We start from the raw sequence: 25,417 nt of genomic DNA, 5'->3' as shown, positions 1-25,417 counted from the left end.
TTGGCAAAGCTAAAAATAATTTAAAATAAGTTTAAAATGACTTAAAAAAAGTTAAAAACCAAAAGGACCCCCCCTACTTTTTTTTCCTGACTTAAAGGTCATTTAAAGTTTTAACTTTTTATTTTTTGACTTAAAAGCTACTTCTTTAAAAAAAAAAACTACTTTTTTTTCAGCCTATCCAAACGAGCTCTTACACATGGTATAGATTAAACAATCATATTGCTGCATCAAGACTGGACATGCCCTTAGTCTTGACTTAATATGATGATGAATACAACAATATCAAACAGTCACTAATGCCAAGGTTAAAATCTGATCACTTACCCATATTAATCCGGTGAAGTGACTGGTAAAAAGGAAATCACATTTCAAGTTTTGAGATTGCTGGTTGGAAATAGACGGTTCACTGAGATAATTATAGGGTGGTGGAATTCTTTTGAGGTCACAGGTATGCCCTACATCTTAGCAGTCAAGTTGAGTGAAATCATGAAAATTATGGCAATCCGAACAGAAAATTAGAATTGCTGGAGGAGGTGCCAAAATTAGACAATATACAACAACCAAGAAATCTCACTAAGGAGGGACTTGTACCCAAAGAAGGTTAAAGATGGAACTTGTATCCAAAGAAGTTTAAAGATGGAGCTTGAGGAAGTGACAAAGTTTGAAGAAATTGTTTGGAGGCAAAGATAAGAGTATTGTAGTTGAGGGAGGAGAATAAAAGGGGAAAAGGGTCAAAATTGCACCTTTACTATGCAAAAGGGATCAAATTTACCCTTTGTTATAATATTGGTACAAAAGTACCCCCGATACCTAAATGACTCAAATATACCCCTCCTTCGTAAGGGATGTCAAAGGTAGAAGAAAAGCAATGACCGGAGTGGGAGAGTCGGAGTCGAAAAGAGGATCCCTCATTTCTTTCTCTCATTCAAAACCGTGCATGAGACTTTCATCTCACACGTCTCCTAAGTGATAAAAGAAAGATTTTCTTTCTTTTTTGATTACCTTCCTCGTGTATGTATAAGACCAAATTTGTTTGATTTCTTAAAAGGATTACGTTGAACAGCTTTAGACTTTTCTGTTTTTGGGTTAACCAAAGATGCATAGAAGATACTGCTCTAATGATAGACACCCTTGTTTTTTGTTAGGCTGATGAAGCAGTTTGTTCTTCTTTTTCACTTGTAAATATGGTTTCAGCATAACCAAGTTGTTCTATTGATAAATATATACAAATTGTTACCTTCTCAAAAAAGAAGTTATATTTGGTCTTCATGTCAACTGGAGAAGAAGTCTTACTCTTTCCCATCAATGTACCTCAGCTACACATTTAAGCAGACAATCCTGCTTTAGGGGCAAAAACAAAGGTATAATAACCAAAAGAAGCCAGGTGTCCTTTGTAAGTTGGATAGAGAAAGCTTATGACCATGTTAACTGGAAATACTTAATGAAGATGTTGAACTTGATAGGTTTTGGGCAGAAATGGTTGAACTGGATAAAGGTTTGCATATCAACTGCGGGTTTCTTTCAAACCCAAAGGGGTCTCAGACAAGGGGATCCCTTGTCACCTTTTTTGTTCCCGATCACTATGGAGGGTTTAAACAACATCTATGGAGGGTTTAAACAACATGATAAAAGCTGCTAACTTGAGAGGATGGATAAGGGGTTTTGATGTGGCCAGAGAAGGTACTGAGAGACTAGAAGTCACACACTTGCAATATGCAGATGATACCTTGATTTTCTGCGATGCTGAGGAACAACAACTGAAGTATCTAAGAGTGATTCTGGTCTTATTTGAAGGTATTTCTGGTTTGCATATCAATTGGAGGAAGAGTATGATGTATCCTATAAATGAAGTAAACAACATGAGTTGTTTAGCATCAATTCTGGGTGGTGAAATAGGAGTTCTGCCTACTATATACTTGGGAATGCCTTTGGGGGCCAAATCCAAGTCCATAGACATATGGAATAGTGTGATTGAGAAGTGTGAGAAGAAATTGGCCAAATGGAAGTTTCAGTACTTATCAAAGGGGGGTAGACTGACCCTTATTAACTCAGTACTTGATGCTTTGCCAACCTATATGATGTCCCTGTTTCCTATCCCACCAGGGGTCATTAAGAGGTTGGATCGTTCGTATCAGGAGGAATTTTTTGTGGCAAGGCAACAAAGAAAAGAAAAGTTTTCATTTGGTTAAATGGGAAGAAGTCATGACAAGCAAGGAAAATGGAGGTCTAGGAATAAAGAATTTGAAATTGCAAAGCTTGCAAAGCAAGGCTCTTAGTATGAAGTGGTTGTGGAAGTATGCAAACAGCAACCAGATGCTATGGAGGAAAGTAATTGGAGCTAAATATGAAGAAGAGGACAACTGGATAACTAAAGAAGTAACCACTCCTTATGGTGTTAGCCTCTGGAGGTCCATCAGAAGCTTGTGGAATGAAGTTAAAAGTAACTCAAAGGCAAAAGTAATGGATGGGAGTAAGACCAGATTTTGGAAGGACAGTTGGCATGAGAAAGGCAACATGGAAGATCTCTTTCCAGACATCTACAACCTAATCATGTTTCAACAAAGCACTGTAGCAGATCTTTGGTCACCACAAGGATGGAATTTCATTTTCAGAAGAAACCTTAATGATTGGGAAATAGTGAGAGTTGTTGAATTTTTAAACACTGTGAACACTTTCACTGGACTACAGCCAGGTGAGGATAAATTGTGGTGGACAGGAGATGACAAGGGAGTGTTCAAAGTCAACAAATCCTACAAGTTGATGGATCAGACAGATCAACAGTGCTCAAGTTGGCCTTGGAAGTAAATATGGAAGAGCAGAATCCCTCACAAAGTCTCTTTTTTTGTCTGGTCAATGGCTAAGGAAGCAGTCCTTACACAGGACAAAGTTATGAAGAGGGGGAGAACCTTGTGTTCCAAGTGCTTCCTATGTGGTGAAACATCTGAGACTGTTAACCATCTATTTTTACATTGCAAGTACACCCATCATCTGTGGAGAATATTCCTAAGCCTCAAAGGCATCTCCTGGACAATGCCCAGGAAGGTGGCTGAGGCATTACTATGCTGGGAGGAAGCAGGTGTACATGCTAAGGACAGAGGTAGATGGAGAATTATCCTGGGGGCTATCTAGTGGGCTGTTTGGAAAGAAGGAATTCAAGATGTTTTGAGAACATAGAGAACAATGTGCAGAAAGTTAAACTAAACTGCATTTTACTTTTAGTCTTTTGGTGTAATCAGTTATACTTTAATGACACTGTCTCTATTATTGATGTGTTAGACTCAATTTAGGCGTAGAGAAGTGAAAATTCAATATCTCCCTTGGGAGGCAGAGTAGTTTTAGTGAATAGTGCAGTGGATTCATTACTAACATATGTGATATCTGTATTCCTCTCATCAGTTAAGGTGGAAAGTAAGATGGATACTCTCATAAAAGAACTTTATTTGGCAAGAAAACAGGAAAAAATGCATTCCACCTGGTGAAATGAAAGACTATCATTATTTGGAGATTGGGAATCAGAAACTTCAGGTAGCATGTCAGAAGTCCTTTATTCAAATAGTTTTGGAGATACAATAATGACAACAAGATCTTTGAAGGAAGGTAATTACAGGTGTTGTCAGGGATCTCAATAATGTACCTAGAAGATTAATTCTACGTATGGGGTACACTGAAATGAAGGTGGGAATGGTAGAAGAGCCGTTTTCTGGGATGATACTAGATTGAACATGGTCCTCTAGAAGACCAATTTCCTGTTTTTTTCCCTAGTTGAAACAAATCCCCAGGCTAAATTAGAATTAGTGAGGGGACAACAATGTTGAAATCCGAGTTTCAGAAGATTGTTATATGATTGAGAAGTGGGTAGCTTGCTGAACTATCGAACTAACTTGATTAGATGCAAGTTATAACCGACTGTGAAGACTCTTTGGTATGGGAAGGGACTAGCACAAGGAATTTATTTAGTCAAATCAGCTTATAAAATTCTCATGGGAATAGCCAGGTTGGCTGGAGATGGTCTTGGAAACAGATTTGAAAGGTAGATGTACCCTCTTAGATAATATGGTTATGATTAGTGGCTGGAAAGGCTTGTCTTACGTATGAAAACCTAAGAAAGTGGGGTATCAACTGAGTTCCAAATGTTATTTATGTGCAACGGTGGCTGAAGATAATTTCCGTTTGTTCTTACACTCTGTTGTCATATCGCAACTCTGGAAAATGTTCCAAGTATGGTCGAAAGGAGCTGGGTGCCAAATATAACAATTGATCTTTTAAGATGTTGGTGTGGTGTAGTTAGGGGATGTCAGTCAGAAGAAATGGTGTAGAATTATTCCAACATGCATTTGGTGAATGGTTTAGAAGGAAAAAAGTTCCAGATTTTTGAGAATCAAGAAATTTCATCCAGAGAATAAACTTGAACTGTTTACTCCTACCGTCCCAATTTATGTGGCACCCTTTCTTTTTTGATCCATTCCAAAAAGAATGTCACATTTCCTTATTTGACAACTATTTAATGGCACCATCTCCATTTTACCCTTATTGGGTCCCGTTAAACTCTTTATTGTGATGAAAAGTCAACTAAAAGTAAGCACTAAAATAACTTTAATAAGGGCAATTTGGTAGACATAACAAAGTTTTATCTTATTTCTTGAACTCCGTGCCCAGTTAAATGGTGCCACATAAACTGAAACGGAGGGAGTATTACTTTCTAAATTTTGGCGCAAAAGTAACCCTGTAAATGATTTGAAACTATACTTGATATTGTAGTCCCTTTAAGTTTTTGTCTAGGGGATCTCTTATAGTTTACCAATCTGGGGATGCATTTTGTTTATCAGTACAAACTTTGTGCTGATGTTTATGTGAAAATGTTACCAATCTCAGTGTCTGGTTTAAGTTAGCTCTTTTGGAAACATAGAGGGTTGCTGCAAAGGAAAGTGCACCAAGAAAATAAGGCTACAACTTGGGTTTCAACAGAGGTGGATGGAAAAGATAAGTGGAGGGTTGGTATAGTGTATAGTTATATGTTGGAACTTTTAGTATTTTGAGGTGAGATGTGCATTACAGGGACAGAAGAAAAATGGTCCAAACTGAAATTTAAGAGGCTGAGGTAAGTGGTTGATGTTGTTAAGAGCTAAAATGGGAAACTACACTTTGTTAATCAAGAAGTCAATCAGGGTTTTGTAAAACAAGTCTTAGTCTTATTATGATGAAATTCCGCTAAGTTCATAATTAGATTTCGGTTAGTGTTGTTTTGCTTGCACTAGCTGGGTGATTTGCAAGATTGACCCTAAAAGGGGTGGCCTTGAATTTTGGCCCTACATAATTTTATTAAAAGAAATAGTCTGCACTTAAGAAAATTTGCTTGGCAAAACTTTTGTTGCCATTGGACATAAGTTGCGGGGATGAATTAATTTTGCCTATTAGGCTCATTTTTACAAGTCAGAGATAGAGAACCTAACCTACTTAATTGATCACAAGTAGGGGTGGGCATGGTATGGTATATACCAAATTACCATACCATGCCGAAAATGTTAATACCGTGGTTTTGATACTATGGTATTTGGTATACATTTTACTTTATTTTCGTATTTGGTATTTAGAAATTACATACTGAATACCATACCGGAGTATATAGTTACATAAATAACATATACATATTATTTAAAATACTAACAAATATGCAACCTAGTATTAGTATAAACTAAATGTTTAGAAGTTGAAACTTTGACTACTCTATTTTGATTGAAATGTAATTGATTAACAAAAGGAGTTGTTTGTACTTTATTTTGAATATATATTTCTACATGTGCAATGTGTTAGTTAATGAGCCAAGATTCCTTTACAAAGCTATGCGTCACTTTCCTCTATTGACTTCATCGATGTCCTTTATTGGTTCTGCCAGAAAGACAGGTTTGTGCTGACTTTAGTGTGAGTTAGTATTTGAGCTCCATGGCTGAGTTGCGCGGACTTTTCACTTTGATGCCGCACCTGTGTCAGATTCTCCAACAATTCACTATCTTCGAAGAATCCTACACGCACCTGCTGACATTTTTGAAGAGTCCGAGCAACATAGCTCCTTCTTTATCATATTCACAGATGACAATGAACAAATATGACGTTTGTGCTATCTTTACATGGTTTCGGTTATTGCTAAAAGGTTAACTGTTACGATCCCCTGTCATGGATCTATATATGGGACGCTGCAAGATAAATTGTGATGTTTTCTTCCTACGACCTATGGTGCTGGTTCATTAAGAGAGAACCTGCAATCACTTGAGTTAAAGTACTTAAAAACTTAGAATTATTTTCTGCTTAGATTTCCTGGAATTAACAGAGTTTAAATACAGAGTGTGGAGGAAAATCAGGAATCTATGGCCAAAACTTATAAACAAGTGCACAATTAAGATAGGAGATGGTGGAAAAACTCTATTTTGGGAGGAAGTTTGGGCGGGACAAGCTTCACTTAAAGCTAGTTTCCCTGACCTATTCAGCTTGAGTCTACAGAAAGTGGCCACTGTCAAAGAAATGAGAGATGCTCAAGGTTGGAATTTAAAGTTCAGAAGACCTTTAAATGATTGGGAGGTGAATAGAATGGTTGAATTTCTAAATATCCTGGAACGATACAAGGAACTCAGTAACAGAGAAGACAAACTGTTATGGGCTCCAGATACACAGGGGAGATTCTCAGTTGGAACAGCTTACAGAAACTCACAGAGGACACACACTCAATCAAGCTACTGGCCATGGAAAATGATCTGGAAAGTTAAGGTGCCCTTCAAGGTGGCCTGTTTTACTTGGCTCTTAGCAAAACAGGTTGTTCTCACACAGGATAACCGTATGAAGAAGGGCCTCGATTTGTGCTCCAGATGTTTTTTTTGTGAATGTGAGACAGAGACAATAAATCATCTCTTTTTACACTGTAAGGAGACAGTGAACCTTTGGCAAATTTTCATCAATAAAAGGGGCATCAGTTGGTCTATGCCAGGAAACATAAAGGAAGCTTTGGCATGTTGGAATCGGGATGGAAATCAGTCGGGGCACAGGGAGAGATGGAAGATTGTCCCAGCCTGCATTTGGTGGACTATTTGGCTGGAAAGGAATCAAAGATGTTTTGAGAACAAGAGTTGCTCTATGGAGAAGATGAAGCTGAAATGTTTAGCTCTTTTCTATTTTTGGTGTAAACATGAATATCCTCATGAAGATGAGGATATCACTAGTATGTTAGAGTCCTTAAGGAGTTCATAGGAAAACAACAACACTTTTGTATTTCTGATTGTAAGTATTACTGGAATACATTCTGAGTATTCCTGTGTTTATAATACAAGTTACCTTTTCAAAAAAAAATAATACAGAACTTATAAGATAACTACCCCTAAAAACTAGGACATGACTTCCTAACATTACTGGAATGAAAAACTGTACTACTACAGGGAAATAACTACTACTAGAAGAAACAACAAATAACTTCAGTAGAAAGAAATAACTATGTAAACTGTTGGATGACTAAGGAGTGATAACATTAACCCCTTCCTATCTTATCCACACTTCACCCCCCTGGCAGTACTAAACTGTAGAGGTTATTAACTTTTTCGTAGCTCTAATAGAAGCACTTAATGATATTTCATTTTCACTATCTTCGGAAATGGTCAGCTGAATTACTAATTTCTTATTCCAGTGAATGTGGTGTGAGTCGACTTTGTGTGGTCTAATGTCACTTACTATCTATTTTGTAATTTGGTGATGTTACATCTCCTGTTTAATTCTGCATTTATCCATTACCCATTCTCATTGGTATTCTGACCACTAAAGATTCTGGAAGTGTGACTAATTACTACTATTATCAATAATTCATCTGCAGATCATTTCAAGTTGGAAGAGAAAAATATCACGTGCCATGGCTGTTTGTGATTAATCGGAAGAGTTCTGAGGTTCCAATGATTGATGTGCATTTGGTAAGGCCTTTATTTGAGTAGAAAGTAGGTCTTAGCTCATAGATGTTTTCTCGCAATCATCTTGACCATTTATCTACCCCTTTAGCCCCTTATTTACTTCCATGTTCCCCTAGTATTGTCTGCACTGAATGGATTTTTCATTTATTACAGAGATATTCTGGAGGTGATTTGCTTGGTGTTACTGCTAAGGTCATTGATATGCCTCATCACTGTATGTGTTCTTTCCTCTCAAGTTCTTTGTAGCATGCCAATAGAAAAGTGCAATACAATTTGCCAGTAATATTAGTAAATGCGGACTCTTCTCTCCCCAGCTCCATCCCCAAGTACAATGATGCGTATTGAACACGTGGAAGATAATTATTAGAATGGGATGAAAAAGACTGACTTCTTTGATATGCTTGATGAAAATGCCTTACATAATATAGTTTTGGTAGATTATTTCACTCTTATCTGATCAACTGGTTTCTTGACACGTGTCTTATTCTTGTTTATATAAAAAAATACCATATATTCTAGATAAGATTGATTTTTGTTTAACAAATAAGTAAAACTGAAAATTCAAAAAAAAAGTTGCTTCTATAACATTAGAAGTATATATGGTGCGCAATTTAAGTTGCTCAACTTTTGTTGACAATGCAAATTCTATCATTTTAATATTTTGACAATGCAAATGTTACCCTTCTTTTCGTACACCCAACATAATAACGTAAACTTGTCCATCATAGTATTTGGTGGCTCCACAAGTGAGCAGAAATTTGACCTTAAGGTGCTACTCTATCGTGTGAATGTTTTTGCTTGTATCTCCTACTTACGCACGGTTGAGTTCTTTAAGATTGTTAAGAATTAGGAAATTATTAATATGGAAAGATCTTATTCCTATATATATATATATATATATATATATATATATATATTAGAAAGGTTTATAGCATGTTTGACCAAGCTTCTAAAATCGGCTTATTTTGGAAAGTGTTTTTTCTTTGAAAAGTACTTTTGGTGAAAAACAGTTTCTGTTTGGCTAATCAATTATTCAATTTAGAAAACACTTTCGAGCAACAAGTAGTGTTGGCCAAACTTTTAAAAAGTCTTTTTATGTCTATTTTTAAAAAAAAAAGTACTTTTGGGGAGAAACCACTTTTTTAAGCTTCTCAAAAACACTTTTTTCTTATCCTAAAAGCTTGCCCAACATCTCAACTCTGAAAAAAAGCATATTTGGCTTTGAAGAAGCTTGGTCCAGCCGGCTATCAGGGTCCTTATGGTTGTGTAATTAGAAATATGAATTACTTTCCTTTCCTTGTTAAGATTACTTGTGAATACTATTTAAACCCCAACATGTTTGAGGGAATAATCAAGTAATTCATTCCCGATATCTCTTCTTTTCTTCATTCTTTTACATGGTGTCAGAGCTGCAAAATATATTGCTTCAAATCCTTTGTTTTATTAAAGAACGAAGATTGTCATTTTATAAAACAAAAGATCGAATCGAGGTGCACTGTGACAGGTTTCGTCAACTCAAATGACGAGTTAGCAGATACAACAACAATTATTAGATATCTTACAGAATTACTTCATGGCTCCAGAATTGAGTATGTTTTGGCAAACTAGGAGCATATGATATGTAAGCTCTAACTTTCAGGAGTGTTAATAATGAGCAAATTATTCATATGACATGAATGGGCAAGTTTTAGAATCCTTATAATTGGTATATAGACATAGGAATTAGGAAGTACTTTCTTCCCTTTTTTGGAGTACTTGCACACTTCTTTTTCTTTTTTTGGGATTACTCGTAAATACTATATAAACACCAACATATTTGGTTGGGGGAATAATCAAGTAATTTATTCTCACATCACTATCTTTTCACTTTTGTTTCGTCCTAGTCATGAGCCATTTATTTCGAGAATCTTAGTTGACCAAAATGGAAACCTTTTGCCTAAATAAGAACATATCAACTTATGTCCAAGAGAACTGAAAAGTTGCTTGTTTTTCCCCCCCAATTTCTCACATAAGGATACTGAATGCAAGATGAAGAACTTCTCCTCTAGTGGCCTTCAACTAGTTAATAGGCTGAGGACACGCTAAAGAACTTCCATCTTCACTTCCTCGTATTCTCTTTTATTGGTTGATTGCTTTATCATGATGTTCTAGCAAACTTGGTGTGCTAAACATTCTATTTTCTCCTTGTCAATGATTTAATTTTTACTGATATAATAGGATCTGATGTATTTGTGGACAGATATTGAACTTCATCCTGATATAGGCAAACACTTTTGGGATCCTCAACACTGGCCAAAGCACGTGCTTGCTAGATATACATGGTAACTTTCTCTTAAATTAATCTTCCTAGCATAGCTTACCTTTTTGGCAACAAGTGTGAATAGCCTCTTGATAAACTGGATGATTCTACCCTGTGATTGTTTGACAAGTATTGGAGGAATTTCTTACATCCTATTATTACTCAACAATAAGTAGTATAAATGTATAGTAGGTAAATTAACGCCCCAGGTCGTGAAAGAATCGTCATGTCTTGGAAGATAGATTGTTGCAAGCTGTACTTGGTATTTAGGTGTCTACTTTAAAGAGGAGCATTAACTAAGGTAATAAAATCCGTACTAAACTATAGCTTATATTTACTTATATACAATATCCAACTAGATACAATATTTGATAAAACTATCTCCTCAATTTTGGAGTATAGATGTTACTCATGCCCAACTTGATACAAAGATATTCAACTACATTCCCATTTAAGGCCTTTGTAAATATATCACTCAATTGTTCTCCTGTCTTAACGTAGCCAGTGGAGACCAGATTCTCCTGAATTTTCTCGCGGATAAAGTAACACACAACTTCAATATATTTAGTACGAAATTAGTTCTTTCGTGATTCACTAAATTAAAAGAATGTATAGAGCAGCCTGGTTGTTACACCAATTTTTGTTCGTGATAAATGTTTCAAACTAACTTCATCTAAAAGGTGATATATCCACATTTTTCACATGTGGACTTAGCCATAGCTTTGTACTTGGATTTCGCACTTGATTGAAGTACAACACTTTGCTTCTTACTCCTCCGTAATACCAGGTTCCTTCCAACAAAGACACAATAGTCTGTAGTGGGTCTTCTATCTATGCTGGATCCAGCCCAACCGAAATTCGCAAAACAAACACGAGTATCACCGTGATTGCTATACAATTTGCCAAGTCCCAAAGCTACTTTTAAGTAACATAGAATCTATTCCAAAGCTTTCCAATGTTTGATCATAGGTGAGGTCATGAATTGACTAACAACACTTACTACAAAAGCAATATTAGCTCGAGTCATAGTTGAGATTATCCACCCCATAAGGCTAAGCAAATCTTTTAGCCGCAGATCTTTCCTTGCCACAAAGCCATCCAGATTAACTTTGATTGCGAAGACCCACTTGTACATCCCATTGCTTTTCTCCTTTGGGTTAATCCACCAAATTCCATGTGTGATTTTCATCTAAAGCATGTATCCCAAGCATAGCATTATACCATCCAGGATGTTTCAAGGCTTCCTTCATTGTTTTAGACTTTAAGGTGCAAAGATAGGATCTAGAGAGGGATCACAGAACTAAATGTAGGAGATAAGTGGTCCTAAGAAATACAATCAATAATAGAATATGTGGATTTGCACCAACTTGTACTTTGTGAAGAGAAAGAGAGAGGTAAAGATTTTCTTAAGGAGGATTCAATGATGAAAGAATTGATGTAGGACATGTATCAATAGTCGGTTCATGCTAATAGGAGTTGTAAATACCGCATAAGTTGACACCAAATATCTATCAAGTGATAGAGAGTAACAATGATGTCCCTTCTAAAGACGGGACTAGCCCAGGAAAACACACTTCAAGGCCGTCGGGTCCAACTTCGTAATAGATAGTCAGTCATCTCGAACATAACATGTGTTTCCTAACTCCCTTGGCTCCACAACAAATAATGACTTGTTTGAAAGGAGAACATTGTAAGAGATTCCAAAGCAAGCATGCCAGATGGCATGCAATTAATCAGAAAACAAGTTGTAGAAACTACGTCAGCCTGAAACTGTTTAGGAGCTTTCGTTTGGAACAATATTGCCTGAGTTGTCTCAAATAGATGACTATTCTTCCTCTCCATAACTCCATTTTCATTACACTCCATTTTGAGAGGCTATATCAACATGAGACGGTGGATAATCCCATTCTCAGTGGCTTGTAGCCTTGTACTCATTAGTGTTATCACTTCTTAGTAGGTGTTTGGACATGCAATATCATCTCATGATTTCAAATCATGAGATAAAATCCCGAATTTTCCTAAAAGCTTGATTTGAGAATTTCATATCCCGATTTCACATTTTTCAAATATAAAAATTGACCCACAATTTTGTATTTTGTAAAAAAAATCCACTATTTTATATCTACATAATTTCTTGCAAGAATACCAAAAGAATGATGAAATATTCACGAATATTAACATGAAGATCTAGTTATTAATGATATTGACCAACAAACAACTTATATTAAAGGGTAGTACATTACAATTCATGTCATTTTATTCTTTTATTGAATTAAAGTTCGATCAATAAATGTTGTTAATGAAGTGTTCAATGGTGTGGCCTAGTGGTTAATGAAGTGGTTGAGAGCCATGAGGTCTTAGGTTCAATTTCCAACAGTGACAAAAAATGCCAATTGATTCTTTTCATTTGTCCTTGCCTTGGTGGATAGAGTTACATGTTACCTGTTGCTAGTGGGAGGTGGTAGGTATCCCGTGGAATTAGTCGAGGTCTGCAAAAGTTGGCCCAGACACCACGGTCATCAAAAAAAGTTCGATTAATAAATGTTGTAATTTTCTTAGAATAGCTTTGTAATAGTGTATTATACTTTTGTTATGAATTTTTGCTTAGTCGGTAAGATTATATAAATAATTGGGGCAATCTTGATAGTTTTCACAACTTATGGGATTTTTATATTTATGAGCAAAAAATACATCTTAAAAAATCCAAATTGCATGTCCAAACAAATCTTGAACTTCATCTTATATGATTTCATCTCACATGGCCAAATAGGCCCTTAGTATGCGCACAATAGTATTAAATTAGATTTTAACTTTGTACAAAAGCCACAAATGGAAAAATACTTCAGATTGGTTCCTTATAAAGTAAACTCACCTCATCCAAAAAAAAAATCATCCATAAAGGTAGCAAATTCTTCTACCTACCTTTGGACACAATAGGACATAGTTCCCAAACATCATAATCAACTAACTCAAAAATAAACTCAACTTGTTTGTAACCCTTGTGCTTAACGAGCTACTATGATGTTTTGCAAATTTTCACAATTCACAATCCAATGAAGAAACAACATGAAACTGAGGACAAAGTTTCTTCAACTAGGAGAGAAGGATGCTCTAACAGACAATGTGCTTCAAATGGTGATGTGACACTAGATCAAGTAACCAATCGAGGCACCCATTCAATAAGGATGTAGATACCATCAGATACATCATACATGTCCTTGACCAATAATTTTCTTTGTCATATAAGATCTTGAAGAAGACAATAGTCGGAAAAAAAAATACAAAAGAATTTTGCAAACTCATCTACCAAAACGAGAACACCATCATTCTTATTTCTTCCTCCCTTTTTCTCAAATCATTTTCTCAATCTGAAAAAAAGGAACTTCTCGCAACAGAATGAGAATATCAAAAACTTCACCAAAGAGTACCCCTAACACAGATAAAAGTATCAGCCGCGGGAGAAAGACCCAGCAAAATTTCACAGGGATATGACCAATCAGTAAATCAGAGAATATTACCCAAAGGAAAAACAAAAGTCCACTCTAACACGTCAGATAAGTAGTCAGACCCAAAGAACTTCCAATTGAGCACAACACTCAAACATCTGAGGAACAGAAAGAAAAAATGAAGCAAAAGGAATGATCTAACCAGGTCTGATCGAGCAAAAATAGGGACAACTGGGGTTGGTTGGTCAGAGAACCTCCACAGCTTGGGCAGAAACGAAGAGGCAAACTCAGGAATGAAACAAAGACTGAAAAAATGCCGAGTCGAACGCCACCATGCACCGTCAGACAGATTTGCCGCAAAAATTCTGCTGGTGCGTGAGCCTCACGCATATCTACTCCTGCCACCGGAGTGTTGGTTGTTGTAAGTTGTTGGTTGGTGCGTCATCCTGGTTTGGTAGGGACAGTCACCTTCCACATCTCAATCACCTTCCACTTGCAAGGATCCTAATGAATTCTAAAAGTTGATCTGAATCCTCTAATCCTATCTCTTTACACCAAAAATATAGAGATACAATGCAATTCCATTTAACCTTGTGAATGGAATTGGATATATCTTCAAAATTCCTACTATTCCTCTCCTTCCGAACTGTCCACCAAATGCAATGTGGAATCAAATTCCACCAGGTCTTCTGCCTCTTGCTACCTCCTCTCCTGATCCAACAACTAAGTAAATCAGCTGTATGTTCAGGCATAGTCCATTTCACTTCTAAAAAGTTGAGAAACATGGACCATATTTGTGCTGTGAAAGTACAATGTAAGAATAGGTGACTGTTAGTTTCCCCTGTCTTCCCAGCGAAGGCACATTTCCAACTCCGTCAAGATATTAATCTCACTTTTGACAACGCTCTGATGCCATGGTCGTATATTCCATAACTCAACAATAATTGGTATAATTACCTGTTGAGAGAATTCTGACTAAGGTAATAGAATCTTATTAATCTCTACAAAACCGCAACCTATAAATGTACCTGTTAAGATATGGCAATGGCACCTGTGTCTAACTCAACCCCAAAAGCTAGTTCATGAGGAGAGATTTGTCCAAGTCCATATATAAGGTGACCAAGTTCTCATCCCTCTACCGATATGAGACTTCTTAACACTCCCCCGCATGCCCAGACCTCAACTGGAGTGTGAACACTTCTAAATGGGGCCCCAACATCGATGAGCAATAAATTGGGATGGGTCTGGCTCTAATACCATGTTAAGATGTGGCATCTGGACCTAACTCGTCCCCAAAAGCTAGCTCATGAGGAGAGGTTTGTCCAAGTCCATATAAGGAAACCAAATTCCCATCCCTCTACCGATGTGGGACTTCTTAGCAATACTTATATACATTATCTGATTAGATACAATATTCTGAATCACCCACAACACTGAAAGTAGGTTCTATTTAGGATTTTCTCTTTATAGGAAAATTACTCATCTGTTGGATGATCAGTTTGTCATTTCTGTGGACCCTAAGAATGTGATTTTTCATATGCTCCATTAAAAAAATTGAATATTTTTTACTAGTCCATTATAGTTGTAGCTTGGATAGTTGGTGTGTAAAGCAGGAGGATGGAAACGGTGGTTAGTGGATGATTTAGAAACTAACAGCATGGTTGGAGTACACAGGTGGTGAAAGCGAGAGCCTACTGACATGAGGAAATTTACAGTGTCGTATGTCGGGAATAATAGATTAGTCTCCATTATTCTTCTTTCTGGACCTTATTGTCAAAGGTGTTTTGCAGTTTGGTGCAGTCAGAGATTATCCAGGTTCAGTTGGAGGTTGTGGTCCTAATTAGAGGATTGCAGTTCAGAATGCAATGAGTGCTACTTCGGAACTCCGATTTGATGGCTTCATTCAATGTATTGAACTAGATCTAAGAAGGTTCAACCTTACCATTTCTCAAAAAAAGGTTCAACAGAATCATCCATGGTTCTTTCTGCAACAAAGCGTCCTGGGCCAATAAAATGGCAGAGAATAATATAATTTTCATCAAAAACAATGTACTACTACTACTACTACCTTCTTTTTTTTTGAAATAGTTAACTTTGTATTCACACAAAAGAACTCATCAAAATCGATGAGGTGGGATTTACAAAACCCCCAGGGGGTGCCATCATACTCAAATCCAAAAAGACAACTAAATTTACAATTGGCTTTTAAACTCCACAAGGCTATCTACTTCCCCCACTAAATTTTGCTTACACCAAAAATACAAAAGACTAAGACATCTCATCTTGATCTCCTGTGGGCTGCTAACCTTTCCTTCATAACATCTCCCATTCCTTTCCTTCCATAGTGTCCACCATATGCAAGCAGGGATATTTTTCCACCAGTCTTCTTTTGATCCTCTCTTTCCGATTCCTTGCCAGTGTGTTAGGACCTCAAAAGTGGTTCTGGGCATTGTCCAGTTAACCCCGAGTATACAAACAAACATGTTCCACAGATCTGTAGCTATCTTGCAATGCAGAAACAAATGACCATTTACTTCAGTCTTCTGTCTGCACATGTAGCACTTTGAACAGATCTGTATACCTCTTCTTTGTAGCACTTCGTGGGTGAGACAAGCTCTTCTAATTACCAACCAAGTGAAACATGCAACTTTTAAAGAAACCTTAATTTTCCAGATTAATTCCAGGGCCAAACTGTTGTCAAAAGATGATTGGTATTCCTCTCCCAATAACATGTCTTAACTGTAAAAACCCCTCTGCTATGCAGTCTCCAAACTGGTTTGTCAGGCTCTGTGACAATGCCTGGGAATATACTACTACCTCACAATGGGAATATAAATAAGAAACTTATAATTTACAGGGATTTTGATACAATGTTATCAAAAGCGAAAAGCGCAAAAAGGCTCTAAGGTCCGTGGGGGCTTTAAGCGCAAAGCGCAAATAAAGCGTGGGCTTTGATGAAAAAAGGCGCAAAGGGAGGAAAAAATACAAATATATATGTTTAGTCCAAGACTAATAATTATAAACATGACAAATATATGACCAAAGAAATTGAAAAAAAAATTATGATAAAGTGAAATATCAATTGTTTAGTGTCACTTCTTCATAAGAGGCTCATTTGCAAGGAAAAGTTTGCCTTAGAACCTTGATGACGACACTGAAGCGCACATAAAGCGAGGCGAAGCTCTCAACACGTTTTGAGCCTCGCTTCAGAGCTTAAGCGCGCTTAAAACGCGCCTTTGATAACAATGTTTTGATATCAAATTCACTGATTGAGTCTCCTAATCTGACGAGAATGTGCTAATTTTTACTTTGGGTGCTTCCTGTTCTTGTGTCGTTACCTTTCTTTTGGTGGGTTGCGTCTGTAAAAGTTTGTTTTTAACAAATGCATAAACCACACGGAAATGCTCCTTCCTTTACAGCAGAGATCAAACTGTGGTTGTCTTGCTTTTGCTGCTAAAGCTTCCTTTTATCATGTTGTTTGAAAGATGATGATATGAGCAACTGTGATAGGACAATGTTTTGGCTTAATTAACAGCTTCTTTTTATGCTAAGAAACTTTGGATTATTGGTGTTGATTTTATCATTATCTGTATTATATAAGTTAATAATCCCTTTGGCAACTTCTCTAGCTAATAAGTCAACTTATTTGATCTTTTAAATTTCTGCGAACAATTTATCTTTTTTTTTTTTGATGAAGTAAGAAGAATGTCATTAACAAAGCATCAAGCAGATGCACAGATTAAAAAAGAAAGAAATATCAGCTCCCAAAAAGGCAAAAAAAGCTATCTAAACAGCTAACAGCAGAGATCTATGGAGCTGATAAATTCTAGGAAAGAATCGACACTAAGTACAGGAGAGAGATTAACCCAACCAAAAAGAGTAATCAAACATCTTGCTTTAAAGGTAAAGATGGGAGTTGGGGTGCCATCAAAACATCTTTTGTTCCTCTCCGTCCATAAGCACCACAAAATACAGGCTGGAACCAAAGACCAGATATGCTTGACGGACTTCCCAACTTTCCAAGAACTCCAACACACAAAAGCCTCTCTCGATGATCTTGGCATGACCCAAGTGAGTCCAAAAAGTGAGAAGAACATGTTCCATAGGCCTGTTGCAACTGTGCAATGAAGGAACAAGTGATTAATAGATTCTGAGTTGCACAAGCACATGTAGCATCTGTTGACTATTTGGAATTTCCTCCTCATGAGATTATTCTGAGTCAAGCAAGAGTCTTTTAGAGTAATCCAACTGAAACAAATAACTTTAGGTGGCAACTTAGTTCTCCAGATTAATTTCCATGGCCATTGATCAATTACAGTCTTCTTGGAGCTTTGTTGAAGGTAGCATGCTTTAACTGTGTAGGATCCATCCCTGCTATGTCTCCAGATAAGTTTGTCCCTGCGTTGACTGTTGATTGCACTAGTCTGAATGGTGGCCATAAGGCTAAAAACCTCTTCCAACTCCCAGTCATTAAGATTTCTCCTTAGGATCAGATTCCACACATTGTCTTCCCTGTACTGCGAGATGGTTGAGTCTGGATGAGATGCAATCTGGAAAATGCTTGGAAAAACATTCATTAGAGGAGTGTCTCCTAGCCAAATATCTTTCCAAAACTGAATATGTTCCCCATTTCCCACCATAAGTGAGGCATCACTGAAGAATTTTTCCCACAGTTTCCTTATATCTCTCCAGACCCCCGTGCCATAAGAGGTACTGACTTTATTAGAGCACCAATAACTATCACTACCATACTTTGCTTGAATCACTTCCTTCCACAAGCCAGCCGCCTCTTGATTGTATCTCCAGTGCCACTTCAATAGCAAACACTTGTTATGTAAGGCCAAGTCTTTTATCCCCAATCCTCCATATTGTTTTGGCAAAGTGACTTTGGCCCATTTAACAAGGTGAATTTTGTGGTCCTTGTTGTTGCCTTCCCAGAGAAAGTCTCTCCTGATTTTGTCAAGTCGCTGTTTCACCTTAGCTGGCATAAGGAGTAAGGACATAAAATAGGTGGGAATGCTGTCCAATACACTATTGATGAGTGTTAATCTCCCCCCTAGAGAGAGGTATTGTTGTTGCCAGGAGGCTAACCTTCTCTCAAACTTTTCCACAATCACATTCCAAACTTGAGATGATCTATTCATAGCACCCAAAGGCATACCCAAGTAAGTGGTGGGAAAGGAGCCAATAGCGCAACACATGATAGCTGCCATATCTTCCAGATCAGGGACCTCATTTACAGGGTATATAGTGCTCTTGGACATGTTGATGTGGAGACCTGACAATGCTTCAAAGATCATAAGGGTGAGGCTAAGATATTGCACTTGAGATTTCTTAGCTCCACAGAAAACCAAGGTGTCATCAGCAAATAAAAGATGTGAGATCGAGACTGGTGGACCATAACCATTGCCCACCTCAAAGCCTTCTATCCATTGAAGTTGTTTAGCCTTCTCCAACATCCTACTCAAACCCTCCATAGCCAGAATAAAAAGGAAGGGTGATAAGGGATCCCCTTGTCTGATGCCTCTACCGGGAGAGAAAAAACCTACAGGACTTCTATTCACTAGTACAGAATACTTTATGGTGGAGAAGTTATACTTGATCCACCGAATCCATCTCTCTCCAAATCCCATTTGCCTTAAGATTGAAATAAGGAAGGACCAACTCAATTTATCAAACGCCTTCTCAACATCAAGTTTAAAAAGCAGTCCTGGAGTACCACTTTTCTGCTTCCAATCTAGAACTTCATTGGCAATAAGTGTTGCATCAGTGATTTGCCTTCCCTGAACAAAAGCATTCTGAAAACCAGAGACTAGATTCCCAATCACCTTCTTTAGCCTTTCTGAGAGCACTTTGGCCAAAATTTTATACACACTACCAATAAGACTGATAGGCCTAAAATCCTTAAGTTCTATCGCACCTTTCTTTTTAGGGATAAGTGCAATAAAAGAGGCATTAAAAGATTTCACCATGTGGCAATTGTTGTGAAAGTGATTGAGCGCACCCAAAATATCTTGCTTGATAATTCCCCAGCACTTCTGATAAAACCCCATAGAGAAGCCATCTGGCCCTGGACTCTTGTCTGGGGCACATGAGTTGATTGCATTCAATATTTCTTCTTCTTCAAAGGCCTGCTCCAAAGCATTCTTCTCTTCAGAACTCAAACTGCCCAGGCCCTCAAAAGAAGCAGTAGGCCTCCATGATTCGTTTTCAGAGTATAACTCTTGGTAGAAGTCAAGAATAACCTCTTTCACCTGCTCTTTTCCTTCAATGAGGTGATCTCCTACCTGCAATCTGTCAATGTGGTTGTATCTCCTGTGGGAGTTGGCTATTCTTTGAAAGTATTTTGTATTCCTATCCCCCTCTTTTAACCATAGACACCGCGATTTTTGTCTCCAAGAGGTTTCCTCTGCCTTTGCTAATTGTTGAATCTCTAGTTGTAATTGCAATATTTTGTTCTTTTCAACTTGAGACCGAACCCTTCCTTCAGTTGCTTGTTCTGTCAGCAGAAGATCATCCATGGCTTTACTGATTCTGGAATTTAGCTTACCAAAGACCTCCTTGTTCCAGGTAACAAGGTCTTTCTTCAAAAAATTTAATTTCTGGGAGAGTATAAAGTCTGGAGAGCCATTTACTATATAACCTTGCCACCAATTTTTGACCATATCATGAAAACCTTCATGCTGCAGCCACATGTTCTCGAATTTGAAGTAGGAAGGATCAGAAGTCCAATCGCCACTCTCTAGGGCTAAGGGACTGTGGTCAGAGAGAACCCTTGGCAGGGCCACCTGCTTCACAACTCCAAAGAATTCATTCCATTCAGCGGAAATTAAGAACCTATCAATTCTGGAAGCCTGCAGAAAATCCTCTCCCCTTGTCCATGTATAAGTTGCACCATGCAAGGGGAGATCAATAAGACCCATGTCTTGAATAAATTCAGAGAAGTCCTTCATGTCCTGGGATCTCCTTATACAATTGTACCTCTCATGTTCATATCTACATACATTAAAGTCACCACCTATGACCCAACATCCATCCCAAATGCCTCTGACAGCAGCCAACTCATCCCATAGGTCAAACCTTTCTGGAGTTGAGTGAGGTCCATACACCTCAGAGAAACAGAATCTGAAGTCCACCTGCAAACCCTCCCACATGGCCGAAAGAGTATGCTGCCCTTGGTAAGAGTCTAAGCATTTCCATTGTCTTTTGTCCCACAAAATAATAATGCCACCCCTGGTACCACTTGCTTTCAATTCAACCCATTCGACCCATCTTGATCCCCAAATATGTCTTGCTATTGCCACAGAACAACACTCTGTTTTTGTTTCCTGTAAACACAAGATGTCAGGCTTCCATTTTTGAATAAGTAGCTTGATGGTGCTTCTTTTGCTTATATCATTAAGCCCCTTATATTCCAACTGATAATTTTTGCTTTCATTCCGAGAAAGCCTTGTGGAACCTGCCCCTACTTGACCCTTCTCCATTCTCATAATTAATTGTTCACTGCAACTTCTTGGCCACAATCTCACCCTTTTCCTTTGATGTTGCTCTTTCCCCTTTGATTTCTGCAACTGTAACTTCCTCTTTTGTTCCATTCGCAGTATCATATCGAAGATTTCGTGCTTAAACCCCACTGAATTGACCCCAAAGGCTTTACAAGCTTTAGTCATCACCATCTTGGTCCAATGGGAGGTTTCGATAACTGTCGGGTGTGAAATAACCTGTTCCTCCAAGCTGTCACCAGACCAGGGTAGTGACAAAGTGTCGCTACTAATTGGGGAAGAGAAACCTGAATCTTGAGAATACCCAATAGAGAAAACAGAGTGGATAGGAGGAAGAGAGAGAAGAGATAGAGGTCGCATGCATTCGGCTTCGTCGTCTGCGTCTCCCTTCCACTCATCAAGAGAATCAGTTTGCGTTAGGGGAGCCAACAATGGCTTTTGAGACAACATAGCATTCGACTGTCGTTCCGAAAGCTTTTGTGTCTCTGCCACTATAGATTGGGCTTGGGCTGGCCTAATAGCCTTCCACTCCTTTAATATCTCCTTCTTTTTATTGAGATGCAAGTTCCCCTTTTTCCTCCTTGAATAATAAAGATGGTCTGAAGTCTTTTGCTGCAACTGGGCCTTTGCCTTAAGTTGGCCCAAAGTTGTCTTAGAATTTTTAGGCCCAACCCTAGGGTCCTCAGCTGATTTGAGATTTGAATCAATAGGCTGCTCATTCTGAAAAACATAAACTTGGTCTGGAGTCTTCTGCTGCAATTGGGCCTTTGCTTTAAGTTGGCCCAAGGTTGTCTTAGGTTTTTTGGGCCCAACCCTAGGGACATCAGCAGATTTCAAATTTGAATTGATAGACTGCTCAGTTTTCGAGACACAAACTTGTTTGGACCGCTGGTTAAAACCCTGTTCATCAGAATCACCGGCAACTGAGATTTTCGAGAAGGCATCAGCAATAATGGATATTTCATAAATTTTGCCGCCTACTCTCAAATCAATTTTGTGTGGAGGTTCTCGTGCTACTGCTGGAATACAAATCCGAGCCCAGAGAATATGATTTCTCTTCTTTGTGTCCTCATCTGCACCGATATAACCACCACAACAGTCCCCGATAAATTTCAGCGACTTTTCCGACCATGCGTGAAGCGGGATGCCAAAAGCCCTAATCCACCTCTGATTTGCTACTAATTCTTTTTTAGAGTTATCTGTCCCTGATTCTGGAGACCACCACTCAAGTGAAAATCTTCTCCCATTCCAAAACCATTCCCCCATTATTATCCTCTCCGCTTCTTGCCTAGATGGAAACTCGAACATCATCTGGTTATGTGTGAGCTGTAAGACACGCAACCCTGCCGTCATCTTCCACCTTTTCAGGAACCACTGATGGATGACTGTTGGATTTGGACTCGAGCTGAAAGGGTCATTGAAGGTTCCAACTAAGCAACACTGCAAGTATTCCTGTAGATTCTCCAATTCAGAATGAGACTTGAGAGCTTATGACTGGCCATTTCTGGATATTTGCAGCATCCATGAAAGATTTCCCTGGGGTGACAAACTTCCGGAGAACTGGGTTAACTGGCTCACCCAAAGATCTGATAATTTTGTCGGCTAAATCACTCCACCCTACATTGTAATCCATCTCTGGGATGATAATAGCTGATTTTCTTTGGCCCCTCAATGTTTCTACTCGAAGAAATCTCCCATAAGAGTTGAAGTTCTGATAAACTCTGAACAGATCCCCCTCCTTAAGCCTGCCCCATCTTCTATAAAGGTCCCCAACACCTTTGGAAGCTAATCTCATAACACTGCATACCCATCTTAAAATGACTTCGTCGATCTTAATCTTACTGACAAACCGACTACTGAACTCCTTGAACAAGAACCACCTAAAAGAACCTTCACTGATATCATTTATTTCAAAAGACTTATCACTGGAAATGAAAAAGCATACCCTGTCACCCATACTAAGAGATCGTATGATTAAAATTCCACCGCAAAGTAAATAATTTTGTCCCCCATGGTAAAAAAAAACTAATTCCGATAGGAGTTGCCGGAAAAGGATCAAACGAAGTAAGAGAGAGAACCTAGGACAGGTTCCCCTTGGGAGCTGTGCCTGGGAGTATTTTTTCTGCGAACAATTTATCTTTCAACTTTCGGTTTTACTTTTTCTTTATTCTGATTATATTTTTGCTGACAATAAGTTTTCATTAATTTAAGGGAAGAGCAGTCGGAGATAGATGTGGCGTCGGGATTTTATGTTCTCTTTGGGTCAGGTAAATTCATGCTAAGCTGAAGGGCTTCTCTTTTCTTTTTTTTCTGATAAAGTAAGCTAAAGGGCTTCTCTGAATTTCATAAGCTTCAATTTAATTCTATTGCATGTAGCACTGTGTCAATTCTTGTTTTGTTACTAGCATTATGCTTCCTGACTTAATTGGTCAGACATCATTCTCTTTTGGGAACCAAGATTTGTATGTACTAGCTGTTAATCTTTAATGAGGTATATAGAAGTTAATAGCACTTTTATTTATCAAAAACAAAAGAAGTTAATAACATCTTTTATATGTTCAATGGGCTATGGTCTAATGCATATGGGCTTGAAGTTAGATTCGTCATCACTTAATCCTTAGGATACTGTTATGGGTATGAGTATTAATATGACAGTCAATTACGACGCCACGTAAGTATACATTTCTACAATTAGTTGAAGTTACTAGATTAAAGCTATAGTAATTCCTTATTAAAAAAGCTAAAATAATTAAAAAAGCTTAGTAAAACACTTGATAGAAAAGTGTTCTAGGACTTTATGTGAATATGTATATATATATGACATAAACTAAAAATCAAACCAAATACCCAATCAACAATATTTCTTGGCCATAGGTGTAGTCAAAGCACTCAAGTTAGGTTGACTAGATCCAGTGCAGATCCCACGTAGGTAGTCAAAGCATTCATTAATCTGGTTTCGCTTTTAATATTTTAGAAGTTCGATCTATGGTTCTGCTTATGGTTTTAGAGTCTTGGTATTTCGGTTAAACCGAAACATCAAACTATTTTATTATATAATTATATATTTTATATGTTATGACTTATGAGCCCAAACCAGCAAAGCCTAATATCTAATCCCAATTTTCCAGTTTGTGCTACTGTTGTTAATTGTTACATTTGTTTGCCTTGGCAAAACATGTTGGCCTTTAGCTTCTTTTTTAGTCCATTCCGGTTGTAATGCAGGTTTCAGAAGTTTGGAGATAATTAGTTTGCATAAAAGAAGTGGAGGCTAGACTTGAGCATAATGAAATCTTCTGGAAGAACTAGAAAAGAGCAATATGACTAATATGTTCCTTGAAAACAAAATTTTAAGAAAAGAAGGACATTACAAATAGAAATGTAGATGTTACTCATGTGAAGCTTTGTTCTTTAGAGTATTTTTATATGAATTTAACTTGTATACATTGTTTAGTCACTTAAAAGTCAAATAGCCCATTGGTAAGCAGAAAATAGCCTAGCATCAGGTCCATACCGAGAATTGAACTGAAACAGAACGAGGAGAATCGACCGAACCGAACTTACTTTGGTATATGCCATAGAGAAACAGAAAATTGAAATACTTAACCAAAGTACCGAGTGCCCACTCCTACACCCACACCCATTTTCAGTGCACTCAAGCTAGGTTGACCCGTCAGATCAACACTGAAGCGGCAATAATTTTGAAGGATATGAGCAACAAAGGTCTAATGTATATTTAGGGAATATTCAGTTGACACCTCAATACTTCCAGTTAGGTTGTTATCTTATTTAATTAATGAGTAACTTTCACATATAGCAAACATAAAAATTATATTTGTATGTTATAACTATAGTTTGCATAATTGCACTCCGTAGCAAATTTTATGTTTGCTATAGAGCTTTTGATTTGTATAATTCGCTACAAACATCCAATTTTATTTAAATTGTTTAGTATTGTATAAATTTATTTTACATTGTAATTTGTATAATAAGATCTGTATTTGTATAATTATAAGTGTATATGATGAAAATATATGTATTTGTATATACACTCTTCTCTCGCTTTATACATACACAAATGCATTTTATACCGAAATGTATAAAATGACTAATTATATACCGAAAATAGCTAATTGTATACCGAATCAGGTGGCAAAAAAAGGGGATGTTTGCTGCGAATTACAATTAAAATAAACTATGGCTATAGCATTTAATTTGAATTGAATTAATAGT

The 25,417-nt window shown here is 37.5% G+C and overlaps 1 protein-coding gene across 3 annotated transcripts in view; it reads left to right on the top strand.

Moving 5' to 3' along the window:
* Positions 1–25,417, top strand: part of LOC125833069 (uncharacterized) — a 1,066,246-nt gene that overhangs the window by 3,704 nt on the left and 1,037,125 nt on the right. For all 3 annotated transcript variants that reach the window (XM_049512224.1, XM_049512225.1, XM_049512226.1), the window contains exons 4-7: positions 7,850–7,943; positions 8,094–8,154; positions 10,180–10,261; positions 23,399–23,454. In XM_049512224.1, the coding sequence (XP_049368181.1) occupies positions 7,850–7,943; positions 8,094–8,154; positions 10,180–10,261; positions 23,399–23,454 (293 nt within the window). The remainder of the gene's footprint in view (positions 1–7,849; positions 7,944–8,093; positions 8,155–10,179; positions 10,262–23,398; positions 23,455–25,417) is intronic.

Source organism: Solanum verrucosum, unplaced genomic scaffold, assembly GCF_900185275.1.
Source record: "Solanum verrucosum unplaced genomic scaffold, falcon-dt-bn FXZP01000041.1, whole genome shotgun sequence".
In the NCBI taxonomy this organism is placed as follows: domain Eukaryota; kingdom Viridiplantae; phylum Streptophyta; class Magnoliopsida; order Solanales; family Solanaceae; genus Solanum; species Solanum verrucosum.
Note: the sequence above shows the minus strand (reverse complement) of the source record. Positions and strands in the feature narration are given on the sequence as shown.